General features: G+C 38.3%; 1 protein-coding gene across 2 annotated transcripts in view; it reads right to left on the reverse strand.

The window, feature by feature from the left end:
• The window catches only part of LOC150080752 (fatty acid hydroxylase domain-containing protein 2), a 112,412-nt gene extending 101,924 nt beyond the window's left edge, over positions 1-10,488 (reverse strand). Inside the window, exon 1 of one of the 2 annotated variants that reach the window (XM_090380970.1) lies at positions 10,345-10,488. Coding sequence is in view for 1 of the 2 variants with exons in the window: in XM_090380969.1 (XP_090237095.1) it covers positions 5,044-5,098 (55 nt within the window). In the remaining variant the exon portion in view is untranslated. Of the gene's footprint in view, positions 1-5,043; positions 5,185-10,344 lie in introns of those variants that run through there. The other variant, XM_090380969.1, reaches the window with a different exon arrangement.
• Positions 10,489-21,450: the final 10,962 nt, after the last annotated feature.

A 21,450-nucleotide genomic window follows, 5' to 3' on the forward strand; every position in this document is an offset into this window, starting at 1 on the left:
AGAGATGCAAATAAAGCTCCATCATCATTAACATAACCATAGTCAGGTGATTATTATTAGCCATATGGTGCAAGGAAGCCTGAGGCTTATGCTGCACCAACCAAAAAAAAAATTCCCGAGTTACTCTGAGAGAGAGAGAGAAGTAAAAAGGAATCACCAAGAAAGAGAAGAATGATGATATTCAGCTCAGGACCCTGGGTGTGCCAAGCCCATACTCACACAAGATGTGAGCCCCTGGGGTGTTCTTGTGCAGGAACTTTTTCATGGTATGATGTGAGTATTTCATGATTCTGGAGTAACCTGCTGCCTGAAGGGGCATATGAATATAACTCTTCAGATGACATTGACATCAGAGTTTATGCATAGTATACAGAGCACTCCAGCAATATTAGCTTGACTGCCTGCACAGCAAGTATCATACACAAATCTCACTGAAAATCTGCTGGACCATCAGAAATTAAATTTCTCAGAATGGTTAATTAACGATATATAGTTCCACCTTTAGTAGTAATCCTGTACGACAATAATTCAACTAGGTATGCACACGTTTCTGGTGATGTTTATTCCATTTCTGTTTGAGGATGACCTTTTAGATGTGTCAAATTTGTTGGTTGTTAAGTTATATTTCAGTAGAGCAGTGCATAACCAATAAAAAACAGTGCATAAAGGAAATTTTTTTTTTTTTTTTTTGTTACATCTCCAGAATAAATAAAATCACATTTCATATCTACCAAAATGTAATATCATGGATAAATTAAATTTTCCTACACATTTTTCTCCTGCAGCCTACTGAAATCAATTAACCACAAGTTGACATTTAATAATACATGAAATAGCTCTTCTTAGAAAATCACTAAATGATAACTGTAGTAAAGAAAATGTGTTTCAGTTGTGGTTGTTTACATATACAAAGTAGGATCGACTAAGTTCTAGGAATGAATTTAGGAATGAATCAAATTTTTCAAAATAATCCAGCCACTTAAATTTTTTTTTTCCTCATTGGTTATACATAACTGAAAAAAAAATATATTTCTTCAAAGTTGTTTTTTGAAAGTTCCTTTAATTGCATTTGATACAAGTTCTTGTATAATTTCTGCTTCAGTAGAAAATCATCATTCCTTTAATGAGTTCTTTAGTTTCAGAAAAAAACAACAAAATCAGCAAGGAAAAGCTGTAAATGTTGACTTGAACACAGATAGGTCTTCTTTCAGATTGCATCCCAAGCATTTAATGATTTATAATTACATATCCTATTAACAGTAGGCCCTACTGCTATAAATTCATAATGAATGAGAGTATTCCATTATTCTGGAGTAACCTTTATAGTTAAAAATATAATTCTAGCATAACTTTACCATTATTCCTAGGAGACTTCAATTCAGAGGATTTACATTTTATCTTCAGGTTGTAAAGATAGCACCATGTTTCACTTCCTCTCGCTATTGTTCTTTGAAATACTGGATCGCAATCACAAATTCAACCAGTTATTTCAAAAAGTTCAACTCTTGTTTCCATCTAATCTGCTGTTAAAAACTTATAAAAAAAAAAAGCTAAATAATCTTGTTTAAAATTTCAGATATGATGGCTTACCAAAAAAAACTACCATATGATGTTCACAACTTGAAAGGCCATATTCAATTCTTATCTGAGGAATGGATCACATAATACGTCTAACACGAGATAGTTCATTGCTTTTTGACATGCAAGGTCTCTTATACCTTTCATTATCCTCAAAGATATCAAACCCATCTTTGAAGTGCTTGTATCATTCAAATATCTTACCTCTTCATAAAAAATTTTCGTAAAAATTTTCAACATTCACTTCTACAGCCACTGATGCAGATTTCAACAAAAAGCAAAATTTTTTAGAAGACCTCAGTGCTGGCGCTAGCATTTGTAGCACCTGAGACAAAACCTTGTAAAGGGGTCTAATTCATATCATATCTTAACACACATATATGCAGTAGCATGTCTAGTAGCATCTATTTTAGGTGGTACCTGTAGCAAGTTCCTCATTTGCACACCTCTAGCACTGGACCTGAAAGACCTTTGTGTGTGAAATTATGTGAAAGGAATGATGTAAAAGTTCTGATGTGGAAAAGAACAGATAGAGTTGTATATCCCTAGTCAGAGGAAGAGTCATAAAAAGACCTACTACAAAGGTAACAGTAGAAACAATGTCTGTGTGACAAGCATACCTCAAGAAAGCACTATGAATAAACTGCACTTTCACATCAAAAATAATAAACTATATATTCAAAATCTGTATCTCTACACGGTTGTTTCATCACTACTTTCCTCAGTGGATTTTACACATAACCATATATATATATATATATTTAAACATTTCTGAACTAAGTGATAACAAATGTAGAATGTTAAAAATAAACAATAGACAGGTAGGAAAAAATATAAAATTAGAAAAGGATCTGATCAGATTAATGCCATCAAATAGTTGATTAAACGTTACATCAGTCTGTAAAATATATACTACAGTATATATTTATATTGAACAGTATACCAAGAGAACCAAAAGTCCATATGAAATTTAATAATAATATAAAATATAGGTATTCAGAGTAAAAGTATACCTTTTGTGCCATAAGGCCAAATACTTAAGTCTTCAGTTTTATACCCTATAATTAAACATATAATTAATAATAAAATAAAATAAAATGCAATAAAATAATAAAAATGAAATACAATAAAGATACAAATAAAATGACGAAGCAACTTACTGATATAAGGATACATTGAGTGTTACGTTGACGAGGGCTAGCACCACTCAATACATCCTATCAATAATTGGCTAGAGCTGTTTCTGTTTGCCATTTGTCAGTATGTCTAGGTCCAAATGCTCTAAAATTATAGCAGCAATCTGGCAGAATAGCAGCTAGTCCAACAGATAGCAGTGAATCAAAAATAAAGAAAGGATGAATCAAAAATAAAGAAAAGTGAGTGAGTGCCAACTATAAATTACATATGGGTTTTTTTTACTAGTGAAAAATAAATAGTGAAAAGGAAAGGCAAAAAGGAGAAAGAATAAGGATAGCAATAGCACCTCAATTTCCCTCGAATTACTCTAATAGATTTTGAGGTATAAAATTTAGAGTTAGCAAGCAGAAAGCAAAAGGCAAAGAAAAGGCATATTATAGAAATACTTCGGATTTACCGGGAGCATAACTGCCCAACCCTTTAGCAGGATTCCTTGTAATACAGTAGGTGATGCCTGAAGTAATTTTGAAGAAATTGTGAAATTCCAGATGTAATACATTACAGAAAATTTAACATAGATTACTGCTATAATTTTAGAGCATTTGGACCTAGACAAACTAGCAAACAGAAACAGATAGCTCTAGCCAATTATTGAGAGGATGTATTGAGTGGTGCTAGCCCTCATCAACATACCATTCAATGTATGCTTATATCAGTAATTTACTTCTTCATTTTATTTTTATCTTTATTGTATTTCATTTTTATTACTTTTTTACTTAATTATTTGGCCTTATGGCACAAAAGGTATACTTTTACTCACTACCTCTATTCTTATTAAATTTCATATGGCCTTTGGTTCTCTTGGTATACTGTTCAATAAATACTGTAGAGTGTGTGTGTGTGTGTGTGTGTGTGTGTGAAAAACATACGTCATTCCTAGCATATTTCTAGAAATATGCTTTAAAAATACATGGAATCAACTGAACAAAAATGTTAACTACTCTCGCTAGTGCAGAAACTGAATATTATATAATTGAATGTAATACTCAGTTTCAAATTACAATTTTCAAATATATGTTCCCTAACTTCACGACTTTCTTGATGAAATTACTAAACAGATTGACATTATGTGGCAATTGGCTTCACTGTGGATAATGAACACTTGCAATGAATAAGATTCCAAAATCTGCATAATGTTCTGCATTTCTGATAGGAAAGTATATATCAGAAAACAAGTATTATGCACTAAATCATATAAATTGAAGTTATAAACATAACTTCCAATTATATATACACAACTAGCATAACCAGCAATCTAAACATCTTCAGTTGCCTTCAATTTTATATATGCTATATGACAAAACGAAAACTTATAATAATTCTGAAACCACAAATGGTTTTTATTTTTTTCTTTATTTATTTTTATATACTGTATATATAAATTGGCAGATCAACACACACTGGGCCAGCATGGCAGATTATGGTCCATTTCCCTCAACATGACTTACTGAGGAAGCCTCCATCCTGCAGTGGATTCAAATGGATGCAGATTTATTTATTTATATATATAAAACACAACTTGTAAGCATAATGCAAGTAAAGAAAAGCTTCTCCTTCCCCCAAGGAATCATAAACGTCATTCCTAGGTCATTCTAGCAGTATGCTATTATAGATGGAATCTGCTTCTGAATATATATATATATATATATATATATATATTAATTAATGTTAACTGCTCTCACTAGTCTGGAAACTGAAAATTATTTAAAAATTTAATTTTCAAATATATGTTCCTCAACTAACCAACCTTCTTGCTGAAATGCCTTTACAATGAATAATGAACACCTGTAATGAATAATGAGAGAATAATGTAATGAATAATGAGATTCCCCAATCTGGATAAGTATTTCACATTACTGATGGGAAAACATCAGAAACCAAGTATCATGCACTAAATCGTAGGAATGGAAAAAACAGATGAATAGATTCTTATGATTAATATTTTTCTATTCTACTAATGTAAGTGCCAACATCACAAATTCCATCTAAATTAGTAAATTAAAGAGTTGCCATTATACACAGTCTCTAGGTCTATATTAAATTTATTTTTTATGCTGTAAGGTTTGCTAGACACTATTATTAAAGGTATGTCAAAGAATTTTCTTTTGAGCTGATCCTACAAGTTTTACACATAGAGAATATAATCAAGTAACTACAACTAATAAAAAAAAAAAAAAACTTCCTTATACACAACTAGCATTACCAGCAATCTAAAATACCTTTAATTTCCTTCAATTTTATATATGCTATGACAAAAACAAAACTTACAATAATTCTGAAACCACAAGTGGAGTTGTCTTTTCAATGCCTTTAACCACTCCATTGCACAAAATGTAAACAAAATGACTGTTTAGAATATGTTGCAAATGTACTATTTATGCTTAAACTAGCTGAGTAATGTAAAAAAAATAGGTAAAAAAACAAAATGTTGTCACATATTTATCATATTACTTTGATAAAGTATGATTTACTGATAATATGAAATTTTAACAGATAACCAGCTATCTATGACTCTATACAAGAGCTCTCTAGCATGAGATTCAGAATGCTGTAGCTATCCAGTCAGTTGTCCTTGAAACCAAAGTCTATTGCTTAACATTTCCAGTTCTCTGAATGACGTTATCCTTATAGCTTAAGAGGAAACTAGTTAGCCAAAATCATTTCTGCAAGTCAGAAAACTTATTTCCAAAGGAAGTTACACATCACATTCACTATAATGTCAAATAAGATAAACTGTTATTATTATTATTATTATTATTATTAGCCATATGGTACAAGGAAGCCTGAGGCTTATGTTGCACCAGCCAAAAAAAAAAATTTCTGAATCACCCTGAGAAAGAGAGAGAAGGGAATCACCAAGAAAGGGAAGAATGATGATATCCAGCTCAGGACCCTGGGTGTGCCAAGCACATACTCACCAGATGTTTTTTTTTTTTTTTTTTTTTTTTTGATTTGGTAGTTGTTGGCGCATCGGCTTCTGTGGCCATATTGCACCTCCCAAAGTTTTTGCAGTACTTTGATCCAAGCCCGAGGCGGGAATCGAACCCGCGACCTTTGGGTTGCCGGGCAGGTACTTTACCCACTCGGCTAGCCCGGTCGGCTCACCAGATGTGAGCCCCTGTTTGGGGGGTTGCCTGCCCCACAGACCACCCCTTAGTGAAATTTTCAAAAATTAAGTGTATTCAGAAAAAAGGAAAAAATTAAATTTTCATTCTTTTATGTATTACAGAATTAGAGTGAATTACAGCACTGCAAATGTTATCAGTATGTATCTTACAATAGCCTATTGACGAGCCTAACTTAAAGGTACGTGATTTCAACAGACTTACTGACTAAATAATAATAGTCACTGCACATCATATCAAAACAATCTAAGATAAAAATTTTCCTTGTTTCAGAATTAAATACTGATCTTCACTGTATAAAAAAAAAAAAAAAAAAAAAATTGAAACTGAAATTTGCAAAATTTACTGAATCTGGAAACAGAAGAAAGGTCTCTCAAATACAATTTTAGACTGAAGATTCAGCACAAAATTCCTGATGCTGTAGAACTACCTCCATATTCACAATTCTGAATAAGATTTACTTTATAGTAAATTACATTTATTTGGATAAAAGTTACATGGTAGTAGTGAGGTATTGTACTCTCATAACTTTTTAACTAAAATTATGCCTCAGGCTAGAGCAGCAAAACACATGGATCAAAGCAAGGTGCTTTTGCTTTGTGTGGTACATATATAGAGTTTGCTGCTGCCAAACATAATGCCACAGATGATGCCTTTATGTGTGTGATAGGCACAGTGTGAGAAAATTAGGTAAAAAATATTTCACATTTTGATGGATGAACTGAAGTGCCTGAAGAAAAGTTATTGCCTCCAAAAGAATTAAATTGAAGGATTCTCATACACTGCAGCACAACTCAACACTAAAGTCATGGAACTTATTCTTAACAAATCAATGTCTTATTATAGGGAGGTTAATTTAAGTAACTACTGTGCACAAAGGCCTTGTCATTACTTCTCCGAAATATTTATGGAAATGTTTTTTCGATATACATTTTACTGTTTTGTCATGATTATACTGGACTGTATTTCAGTGCTATTTTGTATTATTGTTAGGTAGGATAGCTAGATTATACGGTGGTCAAATCTGATTATTAGTCCTGTCTCCCATTTAAAATTTTAATTAGTACTCTGGCAATTCATAACGGTAACAAAAGTAATCCTGATAGAAAAATAGAGAAAAAGTAATAAAAGTAGCCATACTAAATCATCACTTTACTTCTGTGTAAGATTAACGCATCAGGAGAATGTCGAGAAGACTATATTAGATGTGATATGAATAACCAAAATTACACAATCCCTTCCAAGGAATGGAGAAAAAAAGCCTCATTTCCTCTACATGATGAAACTTATTTTAACGAACTTGTTCAAGAAATCCACTTTATAGCCAGAGAGTACCTCTCAACTCTTAAATAAGTATGTTCAGAAAATCCATTTGAATTTTAAACAAATAAAAAAAAAGAGGGTACTCAAAAAATATCTATCTTAAAATAACTATGCTTATGCCAAAATTGTAAAACATTAATGTGCCAAAGCCCATTCTAATAAACTACATTAATCACCAGCTTCGAAGTTTAACACTTTTCACAATTTTTGTCCGGGAGATTAGTAGAGATAAAATATGAAAAACATAGCTTAACGACGCAACTCAATAACATTTCAGTAAACGATAGATTGCACTTAATGAAAAAAATACCCCCCCCCCCCAAATCTTGCTGAATTTACAAGTCAGAAATGGCAATAGGAGCAAAATGTTGAGTCAAATGGAAAGTTGTTGGGTAGTAGTAGTAGCAGCATGTGATGCAAGAAAGCAAGTGTATGAGCTTATGCAGCATCAACCAAAAAAAAAAAAAAAACCCACACCATTCCCTCCAAATGCCTGTCCAGTTCCTCCTTAAATTTATTTAACCTATCAACTTCCACAACGACAGATGGAAGTTTGTTCCAGCAATTAACCACCCACTGGCTAAAGGCAAATTTCCGCACATCTATTCTACATCTGTCTTTTCTTAATTTGAATTTATGCTCCCACAGGTTCGTAATCTGAACAAGTGGAAGGATCCCATCAGAATTCAGCGTGCTCAACCCATTCAAGGCCTTATACACCTCAATCAGATCACTGCGCAGGTGCCTAGTCTCCAGCCACTGCAATTTGCAGAACTTAAGCCTCTCTTGGTAAGAGGATCCCTTCATTCCCCTCACCAATCTTGCTGCCCTTCTCTGTACATAATCAAGCAAATCTACATCCTTCCTAAAATGATGCCTCCAGACCTGTATGCAGTACTCAAGGCATGGCCTACCATTGCCTTATACAGAGGGACAATCACCTCCTTTTCCATGCTAGCAAAATTCCTATATATCATTGACAAAACCTCATGACCTGCCCTGGCAGCCTGTCTGCATTGCTCAGAAAACTTCATATCTGACTGCAAAATTACTCCCAGGTCTTTTTCATTTTCTACCACCTTAAGTGTAGTACCACACAGTTGGTACGTTTCTCTCGAATTACTTCTACCCATATGCAGTACTTTGCATTTGTCAAGGTTAAACTTCAGTTGCCACTTCTTAGCCCATCTGCCCAAATTATCTAGATCCTGTTGCAGTAACACACTGCCATTGCTGTCATTAACAACCCTGCCAACCTTTGTATCAGCTGCAAACTTCGACACTAAGCCTGATATACCTTCATCAATATCATTGATAAATAAACAAAACAACAGAGGACCCAACATCAAACCCTGTGGGACTCCACTAATAACATTAGTTCACGAAGAGCAGCAACCATTAATTACCACCCTCTGTCTTCTCCCACTCAACCATCCTTTTATCCATTGTAGCAACTTACCCTTAATATCATTCTGCTCCAATTTGTACAATAGTCTTCCATGAGCAACAGTGTCAAAAGCTTTCCTGAAATCCAAATATATGATATCAAAATTATTTTTTGCATCCAGTTCCTTTGTAACCATATCGTAATATCCAATCAAATTTGTCAGACAAGACTTTCCCTTAACAAACCCATGCTGTGTTTGAATTATTGCTGCAGTCTTGTTTAGATGATCCTGCAATGCATCTTTAACCAGTGACTCCATTATTTTACCCGTTTTAGGCATATCAATGACTTTAGACAATACCTGCTCCAACTGCATCACTGAAAACATTACTGCAGTCATGAAATCCCTTATATAATTTTTTTTTTTTTTTGTCATTTGTTGGAAAATCAGTATACTTTTATTCAGTGCACTGCATCCTAGACTTCTTGAGGAAAAGGCATGGAAAAAGAGCTCTTGGAATCTGCTTCAATTTTTTGTTACTTCTCAGTAACAAAAAACAAGGAAATCCTGGGCAATCACTTGGACTTGATGACTTTCAGATAACTCTGGAGATCTTTGCCCTTATTGCAGCTTCCCCCCCACCCCACATGAGGCCAAGCTTTCTTCAGAAGTTTTTGCAGAAATTTGTCGGAATGTGGAAAATAATTTTCAGGAAGATTTTATTTAGGTAACTTGCTCTCTAGTAGTTTTCACGTCTGATACAAACTTCTTGAGACTACTGTGGTCCTCAGGGTCAGCAACTTCACTATGCTGGGATTGGGGGTTTGAAATAGACATTTACAAATGTTGCTGGGTCAGTGAACTTGCGATTCTAATACCTAATCTAATCCATAAATGAAAACTATCACTCTCCATGGCCTTTTTTGTTGCAACATTGCTTCCCATACACTCATCCATCAAAGTAAGCACTGCCACAACCACTACCTATCAACCCCATCCCAGGAGAAGGAAATATCTAGATAGCTTCGCAAATCATCATACACACCAGGAATCTGGAGATCTCCCACCACCTGCAAAAATGACCTACCCAAATCAGCCTTTCCCTGCAGTACCGTTTTAGTACCATCCAATCAAACCCCACCCTCCAGAACAGACGATTAAAAAAATAAAGGAAATATTTCCTCTAGTATTGAGGCTGTGCCCATAAAGCTGAAACGAAGGACAGCAGCCAGGTTTCAAAGTCTCAGCTTAACAGATTCGTTCATCTTATTTTTTACTACAGTCGCAGATGGGATCGTAATGTATGATTATGTATATATTTATTTTGGAAATAAACAAGGAGTTACCTTTTATTTATAACAGTGTATAAATATATACACTGTTATAATAAGTGTATATATTTATGATTTAATTTTCAAACATTTAATAAATTTAAGTTAATTACACGCAGTGAAGTGTTCCTCGTTTTATTTCATAAAAAGTGCAAGTAATATTTGGACTTTTAAATTAAAAAAAACTTCAAGTTGTATTCATTCGTACAGACGGTGGGGGGAATGCAATTTAAAAAGAATCTAAATGAACAGTACGCCGAAACATTAAATAACCAGATTTCAGACAATCATGTGAGAAGTTAAAAGTACAATTCATACAATCCGAATGAAATAATTTATAACTTAGAAATATATGAGATGCGCCAGTCAAATATTAAATAGGATTGTCATTGTCGCGATTACCTTTAATGACGCAGTTCAATTTTTGTAGAAGTACATTAATAAGACAATTATCTATCTAAAACTCTTTGTTCCTAAGTCGTTAAGAAATTCCGAAATCAAACAAAAATGAAAACACCTGAACCCTCAAAATTGCACAAAATAATGACTCATGACAACAATACACAACGCAGTAACAGCTGTCTAAAGTACGCGACTACGCTGTCACCCTACGATCAGAAATAAAATATGTTATAATAAGTGTAAACAACCAAAACCCATTGTGAGGTCCAGTAATGAGTTCTATTGGTGTCTGTTAAAGCGTTATATTAACAACTCGAGAAAAAATACGAATCTCAATAGCAGTTTCCCAAACTTATTTAACCACGGAACACCAACAAGTTGTTCATAATGATGTTGGAGGGCTCAGCATAAGGGCTACCGTGCCATATTGTGCTTTTAAGTTATTAATATATAAGTTGCAAGTTTACAAGTTTTTATGTGAACATGCTTCTCAGAGGAGAGAGAGAGAACACCTTTATCTTCTTTAGGAAGGAGAAGAATTCCTATATGTTTGAATAATTTCCTAAGATTTGCTTCATTGTAACAAGTTCCTGTAAAATTCTGTGAGTTAATAGTGTTGGTTGTTGTTGGGTTTTAGGAGCATCAGTAATTTCGGCCCTATTACGCTGCATAAAATGTCTGTTAATTGTGCGTGTTCTGTGGTCGATTTGCTATTGTTTGCTGGACAAAAAACTTTCTGGGAGAAAAATCCATGCTACCATCGCCTGAGACCTACTAACTCAACCACATTGCGAAAAAGGGAAATAAAAATTCCTCCCGTCAATTCGAATGCGTCTTTTCCACGCATAGGATGGAAAAGACGGGAATCTTTTCCATCCTATGCGTGGAGGATGGTCGTTATACCAACTGTGTTACCCAAGAGGGCAATTTATTGGAGATAGAAATGTTTCTAGCCTTTCCTGCTGATAATAGGAGGAGAGAAGCAAAATATATTTTACTGTAAAAACATTATGGCAGTGAGTACACTGTGGAGGGCATTGCTCCTGAGAAGTGCAGATGAATTATGAGTGTCAAATGCATGCAAGAACCACTTAAAGTCGATCATAGAGCAGAAGCAATTTATAGACAGAATACACATGGGTAGATTAAATAACTTTCCGGCTAACCCTAATAATTAGATTTTTGATTTTATTTTTTAAGCAGATATTCATAATGTTTTTACTGGGCAATGTAATAACGTTCAATTCAAATTATTGTATTAGGGTCACCCGTAATTTCTTACATATACCCATTTATATAATGTGTCTGTAAATTGCATGTCGATTTGCCTGTTTTGCTGGACGAAAAAGCCCCAGTTTCTGGAGGGAGGGGAAACCTTGCTATCTAAGCCTGAGACCGACTAACTCAGCCACGTAGTGAAAAAAGCTCATTAAAGTTCCTCGCGTCATCGACGGGATTCGAACCCTGACTTCTTTCACCCGGTGTGGGGAGGACGGTGACGATACCATTGTTCCTACCCGCGCAGACTAATAACCATTCAACAGAATTAGTTTTGCTTCTTAATAACATGCTTAACTTTCTGGTGCTTTACCCTTTTGCCTCGTGGGTAGCATATTTAGTATGATCCCACCACCCCACCCAGACACGGAGTGAAAAAGACTTCAGTTCGAGTTCCGTCCATGACGTGAGAAATTTTTACTGTCCTTTTGTTCAACGTGACTAGGTCAGTTGATTAGAAGTGAGGTTAGCATGAATTTCCCCCCGGAAACTGTGGTTTCTTGTTAAGCAAACAGAAAGCCGACCTCAGAACACAAGCAGTTTACAGACAGTATACACAAAGCAATATGGGCTTAGTCGCTAATGATCCTAAGATCCTACTACAACAAGAATAGCATTGACCGTATTTTATAATTATTAAATTATCGAAATGTGTAGCTTTTTATGACGTCTACAGGATATTTCATAATAATTTAATCTACAGACACACATAAATTGCAATTATTAATTTATATAATTGAAATATTAAAATTTCAGTGCCAATCAAACACGGAAAAAAGCACATTTTGAGAACGCTTCAAAACGCCAATAAGAATTACAAGTGTTGTTGAAGGAATTCGAATTCAGGGCTTTTTCACCCAGTGTGGGGAGCGATGCTAATAACAACTGTGCTACCCACGAGTGTTCTTCTTAAGAAAATTTCGGTAATCTAACTTTCAGGGGCTCACCATCTGGTGAGTAGGGGCTTGGCACACCCAGGGTCCTAAGCTGGATATCATAATTCTTCTCTTTCTCTCAGGGTAACTTGGAAATTTTTTTGTCTGGTTCAGCATAAGTCACGGGCTTCCTTGCACCACATGGCTAATTAAAATAATAATAATAATAGCGGAGATCCCCCCCCCCACCCATCCAGGACGTACAAACGAAGTTAGTATGGGCAGAGAAGACACTCCATGGCACACACACACACACACACACACACACACACACACACACACACACACACACACACACACACACACACACACACACACACACACACACACACACACACACACTACAATGATCTCCATCAAGATCACATAGATGAAATTCCTTCCATGCATGGCTCACGAGCGGGACGCTCTGCCCCAAGACTGAAGGATTCATGCTCGCCATCCAAGACCAGATAATCAACACCAGGAACTATAGAAAATACATCGCCAAGGAGCACGAAGTGTTCGATAACATATATCTACGGTGCCACCTGGCCTCAGAAACAATCCAACACATCACAGCGGGATGCAAGGTGATCATCCAGACTGATTACACTCGTAGACACAACCATGTAGCCAGGATAATACATCAGAAGCTAGCAAGGAAATACCAGTCGGTCGAAGTAAGTGTGTCGTACTACAAGTACGAACCCCCACGCCATACTAGAAACCCCAACCCACAAGCTGTATTGGGACCACGCCATAATAACAGATAGGACAATCCCGCACAACAGACCGGATATAACCCTTGTGGATAAGAAGGAAAAGGCAACCTATCTGATTGACATAGCGGTACTCAACACTGGCAACCTGCAGAAAATCCATGGGGAAAAAATCATGAAGTGCACGAACCTAAGACAGGAGATCAAAGAGATGAGGAATATGCAACAAGTACCGACCATGCCAATCATCATGTGAACCGCAGGTATTGTGCCAAAGGCCTTACTTAACAACCTAACAGCAATAGGTCTCCCAGCGAACACCTAAAAGAAATTCCAGAAAGTCGCAATCTTGAACACCTGTAGGATAGTCAGAGAGTTCCTCGACCAACAGTAACACCAGACATAACAACAACTACACTGTGTACTTGATAGTAATACTGATCACGAGGTGGAACCCCGTTTTTGCCTAGTGGTCGGGGCGGGCTCCTCGCTTAGGTTGATTGGGGTATACCGCTTGTCTATCTTCCTTATGGCCTGGTGGAGTGCTGCTGTGTGTTTCTGGACGTAATCCTTCAGGTTAACTATCGCTGTCTTCTGTTGCTCAATGAGGTTTATCAGGCACCTTCCTCCTTCTTCTCCGGCAATTATCAATCTCTCCACGGCAGATTTCGGGGGGGGGGGGGGGTGATGGCAATTCTTGATCATCATTGTCCTTATCTCTCTCATGATATCCTCCAGATCGGGGTTAGTCCAATCTATGACCACGAAGGAGTATGTTAGCACTGGGACTGCAGAAGTGTTTCTGGCTTTAACTGCGTTCCCTCCACTCAGCTTTGCATTCAGCAGGCTTCTGAGTCTCTGATGATATTTTTCGGTCAGCAGGTCTTAATTTCCTTGTGCTCAAACTGCTGAGCCTCCATCATCCACAAGTATTTGTAGGCCTCTCCCTCTGCCATGGCTTCGATCTATTTACCAGTCTGCAGCTGGTAGATTCGTTTGACTAATTTTCCCTGGTGCAATCCGTGGATCTTGCATTTGTCTAGACCAAATTCCATCCTAATATCATTGCTAAATTTTTCGGTGCTCTGGAGTAGTTGCTGGAGGTGCTTCTCGGTTCCCGCGTAGAGTTCGATGTCATTCATGTACATCAGGTGGGTGAGGGTAAACAGGTTCTTCCTTGCTTCTTTGAGGTTCTATCCGTACTTGCTACTGTTGAGCATGGTGGTTAGCTGGTTAAGTGCTAGACAGAACCACAACGGGCTCAGGGTATCTCCCTGAAAGATTCCTCTTCTGATGGGGATTGGCCTGGTTGTGATGTTTTCGACCTTAATGGTGGTACTCCATTTCACCATTGTTTCTCCTAGTAAGTTTGTCACAATCGAATTGACCTTGTAGATATTCAACGCCTCTATTGGTCAGGTATAAGGCACGGAGTCGAAGTCCTTGCGGTAATCGATGTAGGCTGTGTACATGTTGCGGCTCTTCTTGTAGGCTTGCTCCATAACCGTAGTATCTATGATTAATTGCTCAGCCGCTTGCATCCTTTCTGCTGATCGGCCATTATGTTCTGGCTCTCCAAGTGGTCTGATATCTTCTTGGGTATGCAGCTGGTCAGGATCTTGCACATTGTTGGGAGGCAGGTGGTTGGCCTGTATTTCACCGGGTTGCTTGTATCTTCATCTTTAGGTTTCAGATATGTGATTCCTTGATTGAGAAACTTCGGGACTGCCTCTGGGTGCCTTATCATTTGGGTGAGCTGCTCTGCCAGGTGCTTGTGTGTGCAAGTAAGCTTCTTCTACCAGTAATTGTAAACGTTATCTGTTCCTGGAGTTCGCCAGTTATGAGAGTTCTTGATCGTCTGTTTTACTTCTTTTTCCCGAATCTTCCACCCTCTCATTTCTTGTACGTCCTTCATTTTCTTGCGTTCTAGTTCTATTCAGGTGGCTCGGCTGTTAGGTCTTACTTCCCTGCTCGAAATGTTTCTCCAGAACTCCTCAATCGTCTTCTTCTCCGGTGGTCCGTTCCCTTCTTTCCCGTCTTCTCCGAGATTCCTGTAGAAGAAACTTTTATCCTCATTGAAGATTCAATTGTTTATTTTCCTCTGGGAGCTCTCTTTGTATCGACGTAGTCTCTTGTTGAGTGCAAGGAGGTTCTGCTTCAATTTGTCCAAGTACTCTCCTATTCTTTAATTTTTTTGTCTCATGTTTGCTGTGGACGCTGGCTCTTTTCAGGATGCTCTTCACTTTTTCAATTAATTTCTTACTCCTATTGCCCCGTTGGTACTGGGTCAATTGGCCTATCTTGACTCTTAATTCTTCTCTCTTCTGCTGAAGTCTTCTTACCCAAGCTGGTGGTTCCTTCTATTTTCGGTTCTTCTGCTGCTGGTCTCTTGCTTCTCTCCTGTTAATCCTCGTGGCTGCTACCGCAGCACAATACGAGGCTTTTTGGATGGCCACCAGTGTGGCACCATTGCTGTCGAGCTAATGCGATATTATGTGCCGATTCAGGTGGTCCGTGACTCTCCACAAGGTTCTATTTGGCCTCTGATTCGGTATCACGTTAGTGTTTGTGGGGTCCATTCCTTCCATTTCTTCGATTCTGTTAGGGCTTTCTTCCACTCGTCCTCTATTCTGGATATCATAACCTCGTCTTTCCTCTTCCGCTGCTATGGATTGTATTTCTTCTTGCTCTTGGCTCTGGTTCGGCGGTGGTATGTTCTTTCTCTTCTGGTTACATATTCTTTACGCTTTGTAGTTGATCGCTCACGTCCTCCTTGATTTTTTCAAAGATGGTAGGAGCTATGAGGTTCTTCTCGACGATGGTCCTCCTCTGATTTGCTGTTCGATGACCTGAATATGCGGAAATCGTTCCAACCACTTGGTATGTAGTTTCACCCTGTAAGTTTTCATATCGGTCTCCAGCTTTGTTATTTCGTAGTATGCTTCCATGAAGGACGTATTCATTTCGATGCTCCAAATCATGCGTTGGCGTTTTCTTCCATCTTGGGTGGTCACTAGTGCAATTGCACAGTAAGCACTTCCAGTTGGGGGGGGGCTGGATATTCTTGCCCTTCTCTTGTGGTAGCCATACGGGGGATTGCGCCACTCGCTACAACGTCTTTTTCGGGAGACGGTCTCTGATTTTTCGAACTGACCCCTCTGCCTAAGGCCTGCACGCGATTAACTTTAACCTGCGCCACACTCGAGGCAATATGATTAATATTTCTCTGTGAAACCATCTATATATGGATGTGGACCTGTTTAGCTTCGGCTTATGTCCAGTGGTAGTTTTCGGGACCTTTTTTTTTTTTTTTTTTGTTAGTTGTTGGCACATCAGCTTCTGTGGCCATAATGCACCTTCCAAAGTTTTTGCATTTTACACTGATCAAAGCCCGAGGCGAGATTCGAATCCGCGACCTTTGGGTTGCCAGGCAGGCACTTTACCCACCTGGCTAGCCCGGTCAGCTGTTTTTCGGGAGTGACGCCAGATCGCACCACAATCTGCCTTAGCCGCAACTCCAACCTGGGGTAGTTAGGTCCCTTGGAGCAACTTTCACGATGTTTATTTATTTCATTAATTTTTATTACTATTAATGTATTTATTATTATTATTATTATTATTATTATTATTCTAATTTGATACTATTATTATACCAGTCTCCCAGCGTGATGGAGCCGCGTTAGCGGAAGCGAACGCGGCTCCATCACGCTGGGATTATTATTATTATTATTGTATACAAAAATAAATTGTATTGTATTGCATTATATTATTGTTGTTGTTGCTCTTATATTATTTCTCCCTGACTGGGGGATTCTGGGGGATTCCACTCTGTGACGGTTACTGCTACCAATTACACAGTGGTTGTAATATCTGGTGTTACTGTTGGTCGAAGAAATTATTATTATTTATTGTAAACATATTCTCTTGATAAATAAATTGTATTGTATTATTATTATTATTATTAGCTATATGGTGCAAGGATGCCTGAGGCTTATGCTACACCAGCAAAAAAAAAAAAAAAAATCCTGAGCCACCCTGAGAGAGAGAGAGACCAAAGGGAATCACCAAAATAGAGAAGAATGATGATATCCAGCTCAGGACCCTGGGTGTGCCATGCCCATACTCACGAGATGTGAGCCCCGGGTGAAATCTCTGACTATCCAACAGGTGTTCAGGATTGGGACTTTCTGGAGTTCCTTGTAGGTGTTCTCTGGGAGAACTATTGCTGCTAGGCTGTTATGTAGGGTCTTTGGTCACATACCGGTTGTTGACACGATGATCGATACTTCTTGCATATGCCACATCTCCTTGACCTCAAGTGTCAGGTTCGTGTACTTCCTAATTTTTTCCTCCTGGGTTTTCTGGACATTGTTAGTGTTGGGCACCGCTATGTCAATCAGGTAGTTAGCCTTTCTCATCTTGTCCACAAGGGTTATGTCCGGTCTGTTGTGCGGGATGGTGTTATCCGTTATTATGGCGCGGTCGCAGTACATCTTGTGGGTTCGGGTCCCTAGTACGGCCTGGGGGTTCGTACTTGTAGTACGAACTACTTGGTCCCGGCTGCTTGGTCGTGTCTGGTTGATCATCTTGCAACCTGTGGTGATGTGTTGGATCGTTTCTGAGGCCACGCCGACGATGCCATATGGCCTCAGAAACGATCCAACACATCACAGCAAGGAAATATCAGTCGGTCGAAGAAAGTGTACCGTACTACAAGTACGAACCCACAGGCCGTACTAGAGACACGAATCCACAAGTTGTACTACGACCGCGCCATAATAACGGATAAGACCATCCCGCACAACAGGCCGAACATAACCCTTGTGGACCAGATGAGAAAGGCTACCTACCTGATTGACATAGCTGTGCCCAACACTAACAATGTCCAGAAAACCCACGAGGAAAAAATTAGGAAGTACACGAACCTCCTAATTGAAGAGGTTCGGGTCTCTAGTACGGCCTGGGGATTCGTACTTGTAGTACGGTACACTTTCTTCTACCGACTGGTATTTCCTTGCTAGCTTCTTATGTGTTATCTCGGCTACTTGGTCGTGTCTATGAGTGTATTCAGTTTGGGTGATCAGCTTGCAACCCGCGATGATGTGTTGGATCGTTTCTGAGGCCTTGTGGCATCGTCGACATGTGTTATCTAACATTCCGGGCTCCTTTGCGATGTATTTTCTATAGTTTCTGGTGTTGATTACCTGGTCTTGGATAGCCGGCATGAAACCTTCAGTCTCGAGGAAGAGCATCCCGCTTGTAAGTCATGCATTGGAAGAACTGTTGTCGATATGATCTTGATGGAAGTTAATTGTAATGTCTGCCATGGAGTGTCTTCTTTGCCCATCTTTCTAATTTCATGTCTTGTGCCGTCTCGGTGGGTGGGGGTTCCTCGCTTAGGTTGAGTGGGGTACACCACTTATCTATCTTCCTTATGGCCTGCTGGAGTGGTGCTGTGTTGTTCTCGAAGTAATCCTTCAGGTTAACTATCACTGTTTTTCTTTTGCTCTATCAGGCTCCTACCTCCCTCTTTCCGAGCTATTATTAGTCTCTCCACTACTGACTTCGGGTAGTGTTGGCGGCTCTTGGTCATCATTGTCCTTGTCTTTCGCACGATATCTTCTAGCTCGGTGTTAGTCCAATCTATGACCCTGAAGGTGTATGTTAGTACTGGAGCTGTTTGTGACTTTAACTGTGTTCCCTCCATGCAATTTTGCTTTCAGCAGGCTTCTGAGTCTCTGATGATATTTTTCGGTCAGGCATTTCTTGATTTCCTTGTGTTCCAACTCCTCAGCCTCCATCATCCCTAGGTATTGTAGGTCTCTCCTTCTGTCATAGCTTCGATCTCTTTACCAGTCAGCAGCTGGTAGTTTCGGTCAACTAATTTTAGCTAGTGCAGTGTGTGGGTCTTGCATTTCTCTGGACCAAATTCGATCCTGATGTCCTTTCTGAATTCTTCGGTGATCCGCAGTAGTTGCTTATCTCTTCTGACAAAAATTCCTGTGTATCATTAACAAAACCCCATGATCTCTCCTGTAAGCCATGTGCACTGCTCAGAGAACTTCAAGTCTGCAGCACATTTATCAGCAGGGCTTTTTCATTCTCTACTACCCTGACTGGGGTACCGCAAAGTAGGTACGTTACTCCGGGACTACTGCTACCCCTGTGCAGTGTTTGCGCGGATAGCACAGTGGTATCGTCACCGTCCTCCCCACACCGGGTGGAAAAGGCCCAGGTTAAAATCCCATCGATTACTCAAGGAACTTCAATGTGCGTTTTTCCCTCCGTGGCTCAGTTAGTCGGTCTGAGACGTAGATAGCAAGGTTTTATTCCCCAGAAATTGGGGTTTTTGTCCAGCAAAACAGGCAAATTGATCAAAGAATACACACAATTTACGAACAAAATAAATATATGGCTAGATGTAATCATTTACGGGTGACACTAATATAATTTTATTCTTTTTTTTTTTTTTTTTACCCCTGTGCAGTACGTAACTTTTGTCAATTACTCAATGTTAAAATCCAATTGCTCCTTCAGGGACAATCTGTGTAAATTTTCTATATATTGTTGCAGTAGCAAACCCTAATTGCTGTGATTGATCCCTCTGCCAATCTTAGTATCATCTCCAAACTTTGACAACGAGTCCGATATGCCTTTAGGAGTATCATTAATAAATATATATAAAACAATAATGCGCCTGCTTGTCCCTGTGGGTCTCCTCTAATAACATTATCTAAGAAGAGCAATACCCACTGATAACAACTCAGTCTTCTCCCGCTCAACTTTCTTTATCGATAGCAACTTTTCCTGAATGGCATATTGCTCCAGTTCGTACAGCAGTCTTTTAGGTGCAACAGTATCAAAAGCCTTTCTGAAATCTAAGTATACGATATCAAAACTATTTTTTTCATCCAGTTCCTTTGTTAATGCGTTATCAAATCAGATTTATCAGATATCAGCGTCCCTTTAGAAATCCATGCTGGGACTGCAGTTTGACCGCATTCCTGTTCAGATGGTCCTGCATTACTAGTCAGCCACTTTATTATTTTCCCTGGAACAGAGGTGAAGAAAACGGAACTTTAATTATTCGTCACCCTTTGATTTCTCTCTCGTGAATTGACATACATTTGCACTTTCCACTCCACAGGAACATCCCCTGAATTCAAAGATATCCTCATAATTATGGCTAAAGGTCTGCTTACTTATTTTAATATACTTGAATATATTCCATTCACTCTAGGCGCCATTTTTTAAGATTAGCTTCAACACTTTCTCTTTCGCTTTTCTTTCAGTTATCACAAAATCATTTAATTCACTGTTAACAATTGATAAACCTCTGGTATATCACTCTCTAAAACATTCCTAATGTGTGAATGTAGATGTAAATACTTATTTAATTTATCAGCAACCTGAGCAGAATCATCAACAGTTAGAATTTATTTTTGGTAACATCATCAGCTGGTACCACTTTTGTATATAGAATTTTAAAACTGTCTGAGTCCAGTGTGGTCATCGGTCAACTGTAGTTTCTTTTACCAAAGCAAAAGCTCTCTCCTTTTCTCTTGAAGGTAGTTATATCTTTAGGTAGAATCAATATGCAATGAGCATTGCTACCTAGTGATTCTTTTTCTGGGTGTTTTAATGAGTGAAGTGTCACTGCTGATCGCTTTCGCTGTTGTCCTTTCTAACATGCTACTGTTGAAACAGTAAATTTCTTCTACTGTGTGAATGACCAATTCACAAGTTGCAATCACTATCTGAAGGTTCAGTTACCCCATTATAAGACATCCGATCTGATCGCCCACTCTACTTGCCTAACTAGGTGATAATTATACTATGACAGTCATTTAGGCTCTAGGAGACTCCCATTCTCATTTTAGCTTTGCGTTGCTTAAATCACACCAAAGTGACTGAACATTGCACTGGCCAATCACACCATCTGCGTGCACTGCCTTAGAGTCTATCTGTTTCTTAACCTACAGCATTACTCCTCCTCCCACTCCTGTCTGTCTTTACTTCCTGTATATATTATACTAACCGTATAATTCTAATTCCACATCTCTTTTTATAAGTGGCACCTTGTTTCCGATATCTTTATTTCCCCAATTGAACGAATTAACCGGTACTTCATATTCATCAAAATTGTTTACTAAATTCTTTGCATTAGCGTATAGGCAAGTACACATGCGCCT

Source organism: Mastigoproctus giganteus, chromosome 9 (genome assembly GCF_048544385.1).
Source record: "Mastigoproctus giganteus isolate SK-2022 chromosome 9, ASM4854438v1, whole genome shotgun sequence".
In the NCBI taxonomy this organism is placed as follows: Eukaryota; Metazoa; Arthropoda; class Arachnida; order Uropygi; family Thelyphonidae; genus Mastigoproctus; species Mastigoproctus giganteus.